The sequence below is a fragment of the Orycteropus afer genome, unplaced genomic scaffold (genome assembly GCF_000298275.1).
Source record: "Orycteropus afer afer isolate SDZICR_OR568_19922 unplaced genomic scaffold, OryAfe1.0 scaffold00002, whole genome shotgun sequence".
Lineage (NCBI taxonomy): Eukaryota > Metazoa > Chordata > Mammalia > Tubulidentata > Orycteropodidae > Orycteropus > Orycteropus afer.
In genome coordinates, this window is record NW_006921589.1 from 17013096 (window position 1) to 17030299 (window position 17204).

Genomic DNA, 17204 nt, shown 5'->3' on the forward strand with positions numbered 1-17204 from the left:
TCTGCATCCTTTCCTTCAAGGCTCAGGGGTCCAAGATTATCTTCTGCGTCTGTGTTAATTGGTTTCCCTTTACTTTGTTGAAGAGGGTCTGTGCAATCCTTCTGCCTAGTCCGCCATCTTGCCCCGCCTCCTCAAGCCTGTTTTTTTCTTTTAATCCTCTTTTCTGCTACCATTCTAATACAACCACAATCATCTCATACATAGATTGATTTCAGTAGCCACACATGGTTTATCTGCTTTCAACATTGCTTTTCATTTGCCCTGCCTTTTAGCGGGAAACCCTGGGTGAACAAAATGGTTGAATACACAACTACTAGTCAAAAGGTAGATTGATGGTTCAAACCCAACCAGAGGCCCTTTGGATGACAGACCAGGAGATCTGCTTCTGAAAATGTTGCAGCCTTGACTGTCTTCTGAAGAAGCTCCACTCTGTACATATGCAGTTGCCATGAGTTGGGATTATCTCCATTGGCAACTAACAACAATGAAAGCCCTTTGCCTGAAAAAGTATAATGCAGGTAGAGCAATTCCTTTGCTCAGAACCCTGAAATGCCTTCCCATATCACTCTAAATAAAGGCCACAGTCATAAAAGTGACCTACAAGACTGCTAAATTTGCCCCGCTCTCTGATAGTGGTTAAAGCGTTCAACTGCAAACTGAAAGGTTGGCCTTTGGAACCCACCAGCCATTGGGTGGGAGGAAGATGAGGCAGTCTACTTCTGTAAAGATTTGAAAACCCTTTGGGGGCAGTTGCACTCTGTCCTATAGGGTCACTATGAGTCAGAATCCACTCAGTGGCAGTGGGTTTGGTTTTTCGGTACCTATTCACCAAGTCTTTCTGACCTCATTTTATGCTTTTCCCAGCATTCATTTTACTCCTACTATACTGCCTTCTTTTCTAGTTTCTCAAACACACACCAGGCATAGTCTTACCCCACGGCTTTCACACTTGCTATATCCTCTGGGTGGAACACTCTTTCCCTCAGTATCTAGAGAGGTCCTTTCTAAACCTCTAGGCCTTCATTCAAATTGTATTTTAAATAGATTGTAACACCCTTCTTTCCCACCAGCCAAAAACTCCTTTTCATATTTCTCTGATATTTACCTCCATTACACATGTCATCAACTAACCTATTTTTCATCTGCCTCCCTCCACTAAAAAGTACTCCAAACACTTGGGTTTTTATCTTTCTTTTTTTTTTCCCCCAAATTGTTGTATCCACAGAACTTAGACTAGTTCTGCTGCACATTAGGCATTTAATAATTTAGTATTTATGTGTTGACTGATTGAGTGTATTCATGCAATGGTAGAGATTTGGAGTTTGGTGACAAAAAATTATATGCATGTGTGTATACATGTCTCCAAAACCCACTGCCATCAAGTTGATTCCAATTCATAGTGACCTTCATTGGGTTTCTGAAGCTGTAAATCTTTACAGAAGTAGATTGCCACATTTTCCTTCCATGGAGCAGCTGGTGGGTTTGAAACACTGACCTTCTGGTTAACAGCCAAATGCCTTATCAACTATGGCACCAAAACTGCTTATACATACACACACACATACATACCAGAGCAAGTGATTTCAATTTCATTGATTCAGAGAAATAGAGGATTCTTCTTTAAGAATAAAAAACAAATGGCCACTTCAGTATGTCTTTTACAGAAGTTTATAATTTCATTTTGTTTTATGAATAGAATTGCCTTTTAATATAAAACATATAATTGTCATAAACTGATACATCTAATTTTACTAACATCCATGTAAACTGTGCCTTTGGTAAGGAAAGCAGGGCACACAAGGGAGCATGTTTTATTTTTCAATATTTTCTTAAAGTTTGCACATAGTAAATAGCAAATGAATCACGATTATACAGAGCCTTCATTATTGTCCATCCGAGGTGCACTTTAATTAAATTAGTAATTTCCTGGTGCAGTAGATCTATGTAACGAGAAGGGTAGTACCTCACACTCATCACCACCACAGTAAGATGCCAGATTCATTTGCCAAAAATGCTGCGTTCAATTTCTACTTTCATCAATGGCACCTAAAACTTATAATTAGCATGAAACACTACAATGAATTCAAAATTAAGACTATCTTGATACAGAGCCAAACCATCAAGATTGAAGCTTTAATGGGTTGAATATATAAAAGAATAAATAAAAAGTGACAAGATTATTTCTAACTAATGTCTATTTTGAATTGAAATTAAGGGAGTACTAGCAATATAGGTCAAATAAGAACTATAGGGACTGTGGAATTACAAATCGATGAAATGAATTACAGTCATTGGCTTCTAGACAGCAACAGCTAGAGTTTCCTTTTGGTCAATGATTTAATTATTCTATGGTTATGGTTATCTTCTGCATTTGTATGTGCTAAACCTATTTTTGGGAGCTCTGGTAGCATAGTGGCTAAGGCACTTGACTACTAACCAGAAGGCTGGTGGTTTAAACCCACCAGCCACTCCTCGGAAGGAAGATGGGGCAATCTACTTCTGTAGTGATACTGCCTCAGAAACCCAAGGAGGGGTTGCTATGAGTTGGGTCTGACTGGATGGCATATAACAACAACAACAACAATCCTATTCTTATTCAATTCAAATTAGGTTCAAAAATTTAGTTTGGCCAAGGGGCCACATCCAGTGCTACCACATTGAAGAAAGTGAGATCCATGCCTCTCTTGGCTTTTAATTCCATCACAATCATCTATCTATATAATTTAACTGACAATCTGAAGAAAAGTAAGAAAATGATCATTTATATTATTCACAAGATTAAATAAATCTCTTTAAATTTTGCAGTGCATTATAGGATTCATATGTGTATACTGAACTTACTAATCAAGCTTTACAATTCTTTCATCTAATTTACTATCCCTGAAGAACATAACAAATGGGATCAGTTATAACAGTAAGTCAGACTCAGAGGGTCTTCATTTTTCTTGGAAGAGCATTACATTCTGTGTCACAGATAGATGCTTATCAATGTCTTTTGATTATCAGGCAGTCTTTAAGGTCATGTTAAAATAGTGATAGGATGTAGCAGTAAAAAGACATGGATTTTGATGTTGGAAGGCTCATGGCTGCAATGTCAGGGACACTATTTATAGCTGTTATCTAACGTCTCGGATGTTTAGTTTCTTTATCTATAATATGGTGAAAAAAATTCTCTAACTTGCAGTGTTATTTGTGATAATTAAATATAATTATGTGTCTAAGGTGCCTGGACATTTTGGCTGCAAACCAAGTCAGCAGTTCAAACCCACCAGCCACTCCATGGAAAGAAGATGGGGCTATCTACTTCTGTATAGATTTACAGAATTGGAAAACCAATGGGTGTCACTATGAGTCAGAATCCATTGATGGCAGTGAGTTTTTTTTTTTTTAGTTTATTTTTGTTACAAGTATTATTAAAGAACATAAGAATTGAACTGTCAGTATCAGTTGTAGCTAGGTTACATAACCTCCTAGATGATACTTTCTTTCCTAATAATATAAGTACTCTAAAATTGATACAAATAACCAATTTCAACAATAAGATAAAAATAAATTGGGCAAGCATTTTGGGAAAAGATTCTGGGGAGAGTCAGCTCATATTATTTTTATTTAAAAGATGAGTTTCTAGTACCTTATATTTTTCTTTTGGCTTGTTCCCTCCAATTTTAGAATTCAATAAAATCCATAATATTCAATTAAAAGATAGTGCAAAGTTATATTTTAACAATGACAAAACTGAAATGTTTAGAATTCTCAAATTATCCTAAACAATTAATTAGAGGTTTTACTCAACACTTACCATATCTTTATCTCTTTGTTGGATTAAATTTAAGTGAACTGCATAAAGAATGAAAAAATAAATTCCTTATACGATGTAAATAATCTCATCAATATCTCCACTTTCAGTTGGATAAATATGTTGTTGTTGTTATGGATAAATACAGTTATAATTAATTATTGTTTCAATTATTGAAACATAGTGTTTATTCAAAGCCTAATACCCAGATAGAAAATCTAGTCTGCCCACTGCTGGCCACTGTAGAAAGGCTTATATTAACTTCAAAGCTTACGAGGACAAACACCACACTATTTGTGAAATGTATGACAGAATGTTGCATGCAAAAGTTTTATCTGAAGTATATGCTATATATAAAGAAATGTAGCATTTTATCACAGAGTAAATTAGTAATCTTTCAAAACCTATGGTATACCACATAGATTCCTTTAATATACAATGGCTTTATTCTATATGGAAAATACTTGTTTTCAATTTTGAGAAAACAGATTACTCAGATGAAATTATTTTCTTCATAAAAAGCAAAATATCTGATTCATGGCTTATACTAACTTAGTACTTATACTTAAACCCATGGATAAATTTCAATGATGCTAATGTAAATTTTGAAAATACTCTGCATTTTAGAAATATGCAGCAATATGTTATTTTTGTATGAATGCCTTGAGAAAGAGTTTACTGCAATCCAAGTGCTTAAAGAAAATGTGCTAGTTAGGCATGTTTGTGCATTCAACAATTTTACTTTCATTATTAGTACTACTCTGAAAAAGACATATTGCTTAACTTACTTAACCAGTAGAGCTTCATCTGTATTTTTAGTGAAGTGATAGATGATTTAGAAAACAGAGTCCTGTTTAACAGAAGTGATAAAATACAGGCAGCTACGTAGATATTCAGAGGGGAAAAAGCAAATGAGGGAAGAGAGGAGAAGGCATATTTGTCTGAAATGGAAGGCATATAAAATTAAATTAGAATAGTTGGGGAAGGAAAAAATTAAATTATTTCAGGGATAACATTAGGGGTTGAATGGAAGATAACTTGAGAAGTCTGATGAGGTCCATTTCATAGCATTTCAGTAGCAGTGGAAGTAGACAATAACATTAATGAAAAAGAAGGGAAAGGATAGAATTTAGTCATATTCTAGAGAAACAAAATTGTATAACCTATTTACATATTTCTTAAATACTGACTTATTATCAACTTTGTAAACATTTTTCTTGTATTCTTTGCTTTCAGCCAAGATTCATCTGACATCAGCAATGATATCCCTTGTTCCATGTCCTCTTCTGAATCCAGCTTGCTGCAACCGTTTGTGAATTATCTTCAGTAAGATTTTACTTGTGTATGATATTAATGATATTATTCGATAATGGTGGGATCATCTATCTTTGGAATGGGTACAAATACGGACTCTTCCAGTCACTTGGCCAGGTAGTTGTGTTCCAAATTTCTGGGTATAGATGATTGAGTGCCTCCAGCACACCATTCAGCAAAGAATACAAGAAAGATGTTTACTTGTGTTTTATTGACTATGCAAAATAATTCTTTTGTGTGGATCATAACAAATTATGGATGACATTGAGAAGAATGGGAATTCCAGAACACTTAATTGTGCTCATGAGGAACCTGTACATAGACTGGGAGGCTGTTGTTCAAACAGAGCAAGGAGATACTATACAGTTTAAAATCAGGAAAGGATTGTGTCAGGGTTGTATCCTTTCTCCATACTCATTCAATCTGTAAACTGAGCAAATAATCTGAGAAGCTGGACTATATGAAGAAGAGCTTGGCATCAGGATTGGAGGAAGATTCATTAACAACCGGCAATATGCAAACCACACAAACATGCTTGCTGAAAAGTGAGGATGACTTGAAGTACTTAATTATGAAGAATAAAGACTACAGCCTGCAGTATGGATTACATCTCAACATAAAGAAAACAAAAATCCTCACAATGTGACCAATAAGCAGCATCATGATAAATGGAGAAAACATTGAAGTTGTCAAGGATTTCATATTACTTGGTTCCACAATCAACACCAATGATAGCAGCAGTTGACAACAGACGACATATTGCACTGGGCAAATCTGCTGCAAAAGACCTCTTTAAAATGCTGAAGAGCAAAGATATCTCTCTGAAGACTAAGGTGTGTCTAACATAAGCCATTGTATTTTCAATTGCTTCATATGCATGTGAGAGCTGGACAATGAATAAGGAAGACCAAAGAAGAGTTGATGATGCTTTTGAGTTGTAGTGTTGGTGAAGAATACTGAAAATACCATGGACTGCCAGAAGAACTAACAAATCTGTCCCAGAAGAAGTACGGCTGGAATTCTCCTTGGAAGAGAGAAAGTTCTCCTTGGTTGCCTCTTAGGGTAATACCAGAGGGCTAAAGATGGCCAGACTTGGTGTTTTGGTTACCTAGTGCTGCTCTAACAGAAATATTCCACAAATGGGATGGCTTTAACAAACAGGAGTTTATTCTCTTACAGTTTTGGAGGCTTTAAGTCCAAGTTCAAAGTGCCAAGTTCTAGGGGCTGTGGAAGCTACTCAACCTTGGGCTTCAGCTCTGCCTCCTGCTCCTGGCCCACTGAAGCTGGAGGCTTTTCTTCACTCAGACAGCTGCTGGCTGCTGAGGCTGACAAGCCCAAGATTGACAAGTGAAGAGGCACAGTTCCAATGTTACCAAACAACATGACAAGCCACTAATTCAAGTCCAGATGAAGTCCCAATATGAGCGGGGCATGTCATACTGTTGAACAACTACTTGGCTACATGCCGAGTTCAAGCATGCCAAAAGGTTAGAGACCATTCCCAAAGCTTCTTATATATGGGAGCAGACCATATCACTAAAGCAGCTACTCAGCTACTTGTGGTAGATCCCACCATGGAGTTGATTGCCAATCCCATCATGGGGAATAGCTACCACCAGCTTCCCAGCCACTCAACCAGGCCCAGCCAAGTTGACACACAAACTTAACTACCACACTTGGTCCCACCTACTTTGGTCATGTTGTCAGAAGTGACTATTCCCTGGAGAAGGATATTATACTTGGTAGAATGGAGGGTCAACAAGAAAGGGGTAGGTCTTCAACAAGATAGGTTGATACTGTGGCTGCAACAATGGGCTCAGGTATAGCAGGGATTGTGAGGCTGGTGCAGGACAAGGCTGTGTTTCGTTCCGTTGTACACAGGATCTCTGTGAGTCAGAGCCAACTCGATGGCACCTAACAATAACAACATAACAAAGTATTTTGTGGTATGCCTTGTGCATCAATATAAATGGAAAGAAAGGAAAAGGGATGAAAAGTAATTAAACTGTAACTGAAGAATACAGCACAAATTAGAGAAAACACCAGGATAAAACACTATTTTCCCTCTCTCCCATCCCCTTCTTTCCTGCCTTTCTCCCTTCCTCCCTTCATTCTTCCTTTCACATCTTCTGATCACCTATTATCATAACCATTGTGAAAGTAGAGAAGAAAGCTCAGAGGTACATGAGAGAAAAAATCAGTGAGCAATCACAATATGGGGTGATATTGTTATGACAATATCTAAAGCATATTGAGTTATTATACATGTCAGGGACACTAATAAGCAATTCATATGATTAATAATTTAGTTAATATTGTATTTTTTACATGATAGATACTACTACTCTCTACAAAAGAGAAAATCAAGGCACAAATGTGTTAGATAATTTGCCCAAATTCACGTAAATTATACATAGCAGAATTTGGATATGAAACAAATTCATACAAAACGGCTGTGTGCTATATCTTGCATTTACAAAAAACAAACACACTGCCATCCAGTTGGATCCGACTCACAGCGATCCCTTCTTGGGTTTCGGAGGAGGTATCACTATGGAAGTAGATTGCCCAACCTTCCTTCCAAGGAGTGGCTGCTGGATTTGAACCACCAGTCTTCTGGTTAGCAGTCAAATGCCTTAGGCACTATGCTACCAGAGCTCCCATCTTTCATTAATATAAGAAAATATTGGCTATAAGCCCAAGATTCGATAAGATCATATTAAGTGCATTTACTTTTTTTTTTCCAAAAAACATATCTGTTAAATCACATTGCTGGAAATATTAGTCATTATACAAAAAGACACTCATCTTAAAGTTCAATACACTTACTCCTCACTTATCAACTATCTTGTTATCTGATATTTCACATTTACAAGAATAGAAATATAAACCTACTGTCCAACTATTTTGGACACTAACATGTCTGGTGTTAACAAATGTGAAGGTGCAAGACAAGAGTCATGTTGGCTATGATGATAAGGTTATGTGTCAACTTAGTTGGGCCATGATACTCAGTGGTTTGGCACTTATGCAATGATATAATTTGGCAGTTAGGTAATGATGGAGTCATTACGCATTTTGTGATCTGATGTCGTCATCTTCCATTTTCCCATAACAACTTGATATTTGGAAACCATGAGGATTAGTGAGCAGTGGATGTATGTAAATATTTTAAATACAAAAAATCACTATTGTGATTTTACGTGGTATGAAAGTTCCCCTTGGTTGCCTCTTAGGGTATGTACCAGAGGGCTAAAGATGGACAGTTTTTCAGGGTAGATGAAGTAAGTCTTTAAGGATAGATATGAATTAGCCATTTGAAGTGGAGAAGAGTTTGTTACATAGAAAAATACCAAGGAGAAATAACTTCTCACAAGAAATAGCATTATACACACATTGGTCAATTTCATATAGTTAAATATATTGTATTTAGTAATTGATGGTAGTTGAAATTTATTTAGTGAGGGCACAATGGTCATTTGCACTGTATTTGTGCAACAGGAAGTTCCTTGAACTCAGTCTCCAAAGCAAAGAGCATTGTGGTATACCAAAAGCAACAATCTAGAGGCTTGTCTTCCCTTGTATACTGTGATTTATTGGTGCAATTTGGAATACTTCAAGCTACATGCAATTTGATTAATTTTATAAAAACTAGCCCCTTGTTAATTTGAATCTTCACAATCTTTTGTCAGGACACCAAGAAAATCTTTCCTTCCTCACAAAATTTCATTGTTATTTTTTAGCAGAACGTTTAGAAGAAACGATGACCCTAAAGATGAGTTATGTTTTCCCCAAGCACATATATTCCTAATTTGGTGACCTTTTATGTGATGACAAATGGTTGCCAATCATGTATCATAAATAGATATTTTTTGGAAATAATAAATATACTTAATCATCCTATGAAAATAAAGGTGACATTTTAACAGTGAACATAAAAGGAACCATTTTCAAAAGAAATTTGTGCTACAGAACATTTTGATAACAGATGTTTGAAATTGTTTTTCCTGCCAATATATGTAAGTGCATTCACTTTAAAAAATCTCTGATTTGCAGCTCTTTAAAAAAAATGTAAAAACTGAATTTACTGTTTTAAAATATGCAGAAACTCATGGCTAGTTTACAAGACAAACTAATTAACCTCAAGATGAAAGAAAAGACTAGTAAAATTTTAACAAAAATACCTTTACATAATTGGTTGATGAATTTGAAAATCCATTACCTGGACTGGTCAGTGTATACCGTGATGCACTTTTTCCTTTCAGAGTTTTGTTCCCTTGTGAATAATCATTTGCAACTCTGATAGCCACTAAATCCAAACATAGATTCCACTTGTACATCATAGTGTCAAACCAAGATTTTCAAAAATATAAGCATATTGAGGCATCTTTTCTCATGAAAAGGCCACTTAATACTATTGTTATTTTTCAATGAGAACTAACAAAAAATTATGTTGTTGTTGTTGTTATTTGCCGTCAAGTCGGACCCGACTCATAGCGACCCTTCCTTGGGTTACCGAGGCAGCATCACTATGGAAGTAGATTGCCCAAACTTCCTTCTGAGGAGTGGCTGGTGGGTTTGAACCACCAGTCTTCTAACAAAAAATTAAATTATATTTTATGGTCTATAATTTTTTGGTCTATAACAAAAAATTATAGACCATAAATATAATTTAAAATATTCCTAACTGCATCTTCTTGTCATATTTTTGTTGTAGGTGTTTGCATATGTTAACTTAAATACAAAATATCAATACAGTAGTAAATGCCTAAACCATTTTTACATTAAATAAAAAGTGTGAAGACTGTGTTGGAAGAAACTTGATAGACGGTTGACTAATGGAGGCGTGAGAGTAGCCAAGGGGCATAAAGATAGCAGACTTAGGTTGGAGAGTTAGTCTGCTTCCCGACTCTGTCACTGGCCAGCTGGCTGGTCTTGGACTTTACCTCTCTTTCTCTGCTTTAGCCTCTGCTTTCTCAATTCTGAAACAGAGAAACCCTGCTGATTAAATGCCATTAAGAATTATGCAGCTGTTGTAGGTCAATTGACAGTGTAGTTAGTAGCACATAGTAGGTATTCAACAAATGTTAGCCAAAGAATCAACTCTTGGAATAGTGAGCTTTAGCACAAAAAGCCAAAGTTATAGTTATATTGAGTACATAAAATTACTACACTATTTTAAGATAATTTATCTTTAGTCCTGCTCTATGTTCATTGAACTGAATGCTCATTGAAGGCAGGGTCTCTATTATAATCACCTTCCCAGAACCTGGTCTGTTGCCTAGATCATTAAATAAAAAAAAGGAAGAAGAAGGAGAGAAAAGAAAGCCCACTGTTGTTGAGTCAATTTCTACTCATAGAGACCCTGTAGGACAGAAAAGAACTTCTCCAAGGGGCTCTAATGCTATAAATCTTTACAGAACAGATTGTCATATTTTTTTCCCACAGAGCGGCTGGTGAGTTTGAACCACTGAGTCTTCACTTAGCATATGATAGCTTAAATACTGTGCCACCATCTCTCTGTACCTAGTACATATACTTTCAATAAATGTTATTAAATTGAGTGTGGCAGATAAATTAAACCTAGGGAGAAAAGGTACAAACTTTGCTTTTATTTCCATATTGTTGTTGTTGTTGTGTTTGCCATCGAGTGGGATCCGACTCATAGCAACCACTCCTTGGGTTTCTGAGGCAGTATCACTATGGAAGTAGACTGCCCAACCTTCTTTCAGAGGAGCGGCTGGTGGGTTTGAACCGCAAAACTTCTGGTTAGCAGCCAATGCCTTAGGTACTACACCACCAGAGATATCAGGGTCCTCTGAGAGTTCACCAGTGGGTGCAACAGGAGCCAACAGGTTCTCTGCTTTACAGAAACTCACAGTGATCGGTTTCTGGATCTTTTTGGCTGAAGCTAAGCCAAGAGGATGCAACATGCTGGACAAGTGCCTGCAGTCAGTCTAGGGAGCAAGGCACAGCCACTGAAGTCCAGGTCATGAACGCTTTGTATCTGATGCATGGAAGAAGACTAAATGTCAGTAGCTCCTAGTGTCACCAGCTCAGCTCTGACAGGTGTGTTACTCATCCCATTCGATGTTTCACTGGACAGGGAGCACATTCTTTTAACGTAAATTAAAAAATCTCAATGGTTTCACTGGGATTATGAATGACTAATAATCTCATTGTATTTATTTTAAACAGGCTTCCAAATTACTGATGTGTACAGGCAATTCCTGGGTTATAAGTTCCTGACTTACACAACTTGTAGTTGTATATGAAGCAACCCTCAGAAAGTCCATTATATTAAAAATTCAAGGTACACACAATAGTTTGTAATAACAAATGGGTGCTACTTTGTGATACACATCAAAACATTGATATTATTACTGTGTTATTATGTTAAAGATGTTTTAGTGTATCTCGAAGTGTTTCTTTAATATTTTTTATGCACAGAAAACTACACTATATACTATATACTAAGACAAACATTTGACTGATCTGAGATACAAACTGTGCCTAACTGTTCTGACTTATGTACGAATTTGACTTAATGACAGACTTAGGAACAGAACTTGTTCCTATCTAGGGATTGCCTGTATTGAGATTTTTCATGTTGCTTTTTTGGTAAGGTACTACAATATTTCATTATGTTTACTATATTTAATTTTCTGACAATATCACATAAACTTCTTTTCCTATTTTGATAAAATAATTATTACAGTTTCGTAACCTTAAGGACAAATACTTTGCTGTAGCCCTGTTGTTGTTGTTGTTGTTATGTGCCGTCAAGTCAGACCCGACTCATAGAGACCCCTCCTTGGGATTCTGAGGTGGTATCATTATGGAAGTAGATTGCCCAGTCTTCCTTCCAAGAAGTGGCTGGTGGGTTTGAACTGCCAGACTTCTGGTCAGCAGTCAAGTGCCTTAGGCACTATGCTATCAGAGCTCTTATCCCTATACAACAGCAATTTCATGTGTTTCCAAATGGCAAGCTATTTTATAATCTCTGCTTTGTAATTATAGAGATTTATATATCTCCGAGCTTTGCTCACAAAATTCAGGGCTGATCTGTCCAGTTGACTTAGAGACTGACTTACAGCTCTCCACACTCATTATCTTTGATAATAAGCTGTTACATTAGATAATGATTTAAGACTGGTATATGTTTGAGGATGAAAGAAGAAGTTTCAGACTAATTTATGGAAGCATAATCCATTGGTCATTTTCACATTTCATCAAAAGTATTTTATAAGGATTCTTACTACTAATTGATGACACTGAAGTGACGAAATGTACTTTTCTTCCTGTACTAAGAGAGATAAATCATTTATGTCCTCTTAGGTCTAGACCTTCAATATAACATGGTAATTTATCATTTATCAGGGAATTATCATAATCTAAATATTATAATATTCCCAAAGAAGTAGCAGTCAAGAAATGAAATGACATACTGCATTGGGCAAATCTACTGTAAAAGATATCTTTAAGTGTTTAAAAGCAATGATGTCACTTTGAAGACCAAGGGGCACCTGACCCATGCTATGGTGTGTTCACTAGCCTCATATACATGTGAAAGCTGGATAAAAAATCAGAAAGACCACAGAACTATTGATGCATTTGAATTGTGGATTGTGGTATTGGTGAAGAATATTGAGTGTACCGTGGACTGGTAGAAGAATGAATGTATCTGTCTTGGACAAAGTACAGCTGCAATGATCCTTAGAAGCAAGGGTGACGAGACTTCTCTCATATTTTGGACATGTTATCAGGAAAGACCAGTCTCTGGAGAAGAGCATCATACTTGGTAAAGCAGATGGTCAGCAAAAAAGAAGACCTCTGACAAGATGGATTGCCAGTGGCTGACACAGTGGCTCAAGCATAGCAACAATTGTGAGGATGACACAACATCAGGCAGTGTTTTGTTCTGTTGTACATGAGGTCACTATGAATCAAAACCAATTCAATGGCACCTAACAACAAGAAACATTATAAAGTAGCAGCATGCCAGTATACTATGGATTGAGTTGATGTAACCAAACCCGCTGCCACTGAGTGCATTCTGACTCATAGCGATCACATAGGACAGATCAGAACTGCATATGGTATCCAAGGCTGTAAATCTCTATGGAAGAAGATTTCTCATGTTTCTCCTGCAGAGTAGCTGGTGGGTTCTAACTGCCATCCTTTTGGTTAGCAGCTAAATGCTTCAAGCATTGTACCACTGGAGGTCCTTGAGCTGATGTTACAAGTCAAATAACGTCATATAACAATATGTTATACAGTTCTTACTATTATACAGAAAGAAAACAAAACCTTATAGTTACCTTGGTTATCTGTCAGTATCTCAGAACACTCAACTATAAAAATAAGTACATTTTAACTCCTTCATGTACTATTGGGATATAAAACAACTAATAATTATGTATTATATTAAACACATTATCATTTTTGACACTAAAAACATACTATGAATATTTAAATCCAGATGATTCAAAGTTCATTATTTTGTTTTATTTTTTGAATAAATAAAAAAGTAAATCTGAAGCAAAGCCACCATAACTGTCTAATGAAACTTTAGTACAATGATTCTGTATAAATCTACAATTGTATTTTATTTGTAGACTTTTATGTCAATATTTTAATTAACAACTTTCATTATCCAGTTATTAATAGCTTAAACAAATTGTTCCTTTATTTTCACTTTTCTATAAAGGACTGATGCAATTTAAATATTATATTTTTTTAACCCCAGGTTTGTAAATATTTTTAGAAACTGAACTCATTGAATGAATTTATTTTTTTATCACTGATGCATTTACCATATACTTAAAAATACATTTTATGTATACTAAATATTTTAGAGACCTGTTCACAGTATTGATGAATATAAAATTAGTGTATTTAATATTGTTGTTGTTGTTGTTGTTTGCCGTCGAGTCGGCCCCGACTCATAGCGACCCCTCCTTGGGTTTCCGAGGCAGTATCACTACGGAAGTAGGATTGCCCAACCTTCCTTCCGAGGAGTGGCTGGTGGGTTTGAACCGCCAGCCTTCTGGTTAGCAGTCAAGTGCCTTAGGCACTATGTTACCAGAGCTCCTGTATTTAATATTACTAACATAAATTTTAATGTTGTCACTATACCATTTAAAATGTATTTATATTTCTTAAAGTCATAATTTTGTCATTCACCTGACTATGCACAGACACTACTACTCAACCCACATCTACTAGGATTCTTCTATGCTAAACACTGTCCCATACTGACTCTTCCTGTCTCTTGCTTTCAGAGATATTATGAGCAATAGAACCAGTACACACATAGTTCACACCCTCAGGTAGGAAGGTAACAATACAAGTCTTGTGTTCAGAGGAGAGAGAAATCGCTTGATGCAAAAAGTTGCTATTAGCAAACCACTCTCAACAAGAAAAGCTTTATTTCCAAGCATTACTCCTTCATCTTTTCACCTGAGTGGAAATGCATCAGAGACACTTTTTGAGAACATCCAGTTATAGTACTCTGAGAGAGAAAAATGGGAGGGGGAAGCACCTGAAGTCAATAAAAAATGAACATAAAATATAGGTCACTGCCAAATTAATATTATCTGTATGGCATTTCCTTTTCCAATTTTTTAGAATATATCTAAGTTTTCAGGGCTAAATGCATCAAAAATCTTGCTCTTCCACAGATGATCCATTAGCAGGAGAGGACTCTGCTATCTTATCCTCTAAGCTATTTTAAAGCAAGGAGGGGTTGTGAGACCTTTGCACCCAGAGACAAATCATTCTGCTTTTATTCTTGTCATACAGGATACACTCTGCCTATGGTGCACTCTCATCTCCTGCTTCCTCTGGAGTCTAAAATCTCGGCAACAAGTGGCGTTGGTGACTAAGTCACTGAAAGCCCTGCCCTTAACGTTTTATTTCATAATATCCAGAACTGAAACTTTCTTGGTCTGTATTCATCCTGAATAAATTTGCCTCAGAGGAGTAAACAAAGCCTCACGTACTGAACGCACATCTCATCCACACCATCTGTATGTCTATCAGCATATTCCTGCATTTATGTCAATCTTGTGTTGTATATGGGAAGATAAAGAGGAGAAATGAAAATGCACATTTCCGTACTGAACCAGAGCCACAAACACTAAGTATATTTCTTCTTTTCTTGTGTAGTTTATGAGAGTCCTTGTTTTCTCCATTATTTTCATGAAATGTTGCTAAAATGGAGTATGGGAATTCTGCTTTGTACAGCTTGACACTCCTCACATTCCTTAAATCTGTGCTCAGTGACCCCCCGCATCACCTCCTCTCTTTCCCAGGTCTTCGATCTGCTCCTCGGCGCCTGTCTCATCTTCACGCTCAGTCTCAACGTGCAGTCTACATATTTCATCTCCTTTCTTAACATCAAATTCATTGTTGAAGCCATGATAATTCACAACTGTTGCTAGTGCTGAAAGTCTCATGACCAAGAAACCCCTCAGGGCTGGGTAAACTGGGACTGTTGGTGACTTTAAACTCTTCCTCCTCGCAGATAATCTCACTTCCACTCTTCAAATTCTAGTAGCTAAACAACCTACTAGCTTTAATCCTTTCTCTTCTCTTGACCCCCACAGACACTCCTAGTTCCAATACTCAACTTTTAGTAGACTGTCGTATGAGTATCCAGGAGATTGACTCCCTTAATCTACTGCCCAAATAATCTTTCTAAAAGGGAAATGTGGTTACGTGCTCCACTTCCTTAACATTTTTTAACAGATTGTCTCTAAAATAAAACTTCAACTGGATACTTAATGATCTTGTCTTCTCTACCTGTCATTTGTTTTCCTTAAGTGCCCTCCATATATAATAATACACCCAGAATATCCCATTGCAGCCTCACACTTCTAGGACTTTGCACATGCTGCACTTTCCTGGAATCTACCGTTCTCTAGAATACCTAAATTTCAACTCAGGATAGCCTCCTCTGCAAAGTTAACCATTCTCTTCAGGATCAACGAGGGTTCTTTCTTGTTTTTCCTCTGCACATTGTTTATTCCTCCATTGTTTAACAGACCTCGCTGCATTAAAATAATCTCGTTTCTCCTTTTTACCAATTACAAGATCCATGGAAGCAACAGTCAAGAAATCAAACGATGTATTGCATTGGGTAAATCTGCTGCAAAGGACCTCTTTAAACTGTTTAAGGGCAAAGATGTCACTTTGAAGACTAAGGTGTGCCTGACTCAAACCATGGTATTTTCAATAGCTTCATATGCATGTGAAAGCTGGACAGTGAATAAGGAAGACTGCAAAAGAATTGATGTTTTTGAATTGTGGTGCTGGCAAAGAATATTGAAGATACCATTGACTTCTAGAAGAACAAACCAATCTATCTTGGAGGAAGCACAGCCAGAAAGTTCTTTAGAAGTGAGAATGGCCAGACTTCATCACTTATACTTTAGTCATAGTGTCAGAAGGCATCAGTCCCTTCAGAAGGATATCATGCTGGGTAAAGTGGAGGGTCAGTGACCAAGGGGAAGAGCTTTAATGGGATGGACGGACACAGTGACAGCAACAATGGGCTCAAGTATGGCCACAAGTTGGGGGATGGCACAGGACCAGGTAGTACTTAGTTCAATTATATACAGGGTCTCTATGAGCCTGACTCCATGGCACCTAACAACAATAAGTAGAAGCACTATGTGTTTACCTGTTGTATCTATTGCACCAGAACAGTTTCTACCTCAATAAATAATTGTTGAACTATATTTAATGAAGTAACAGTACATGTATTTTTATAGTCCTCATTTTTTTGTATGGTGGAACAGATAAGAGCACATAAAAAAAATCCTGCAAGTAGGAACCTACTACCATTCTTTTACCCTATATGTCCTGGTACAAATACTTTATAATCTATATTCAATCTCTTAGAATGACTAGAATTATCAAAATCTGGAAAAAGAGCTGGCCATTTGCTTACCGTTCTTGCATCCCATACAGACAGAGACTTGTCTGCAGAACCTGTGAGTAGAGTGTTGGAGAACGGAAAAAATTCAATGCTGTTCACAGAATCCGTATGTCCATACAAGGTACATCTGCATCTTTCACTGTATAGAGA

General features: G+C 36.7%; 1 protein-coding gene across 1 annotated transcript in view; it reads right to left on the bottom strand.

The window, feature by feature from the left end:
- SPAG16 (sperm associated antigen 16) overlaps positions 1-17204 on the bottom strand; it is a 1240018-nt gene that overhangs the window by 485782 nt on the left and 737032 nt on the right. The window contains exon 13 of the mRNA XM_007959961.2: positions 17067-17193. Coding sequence (XP_007958152.2) covers positions 17067-17193 — 127 coding nt within the window. The remainder of the gene's footprint in view (positions 1-17066; positions 17194-17204) is intronic.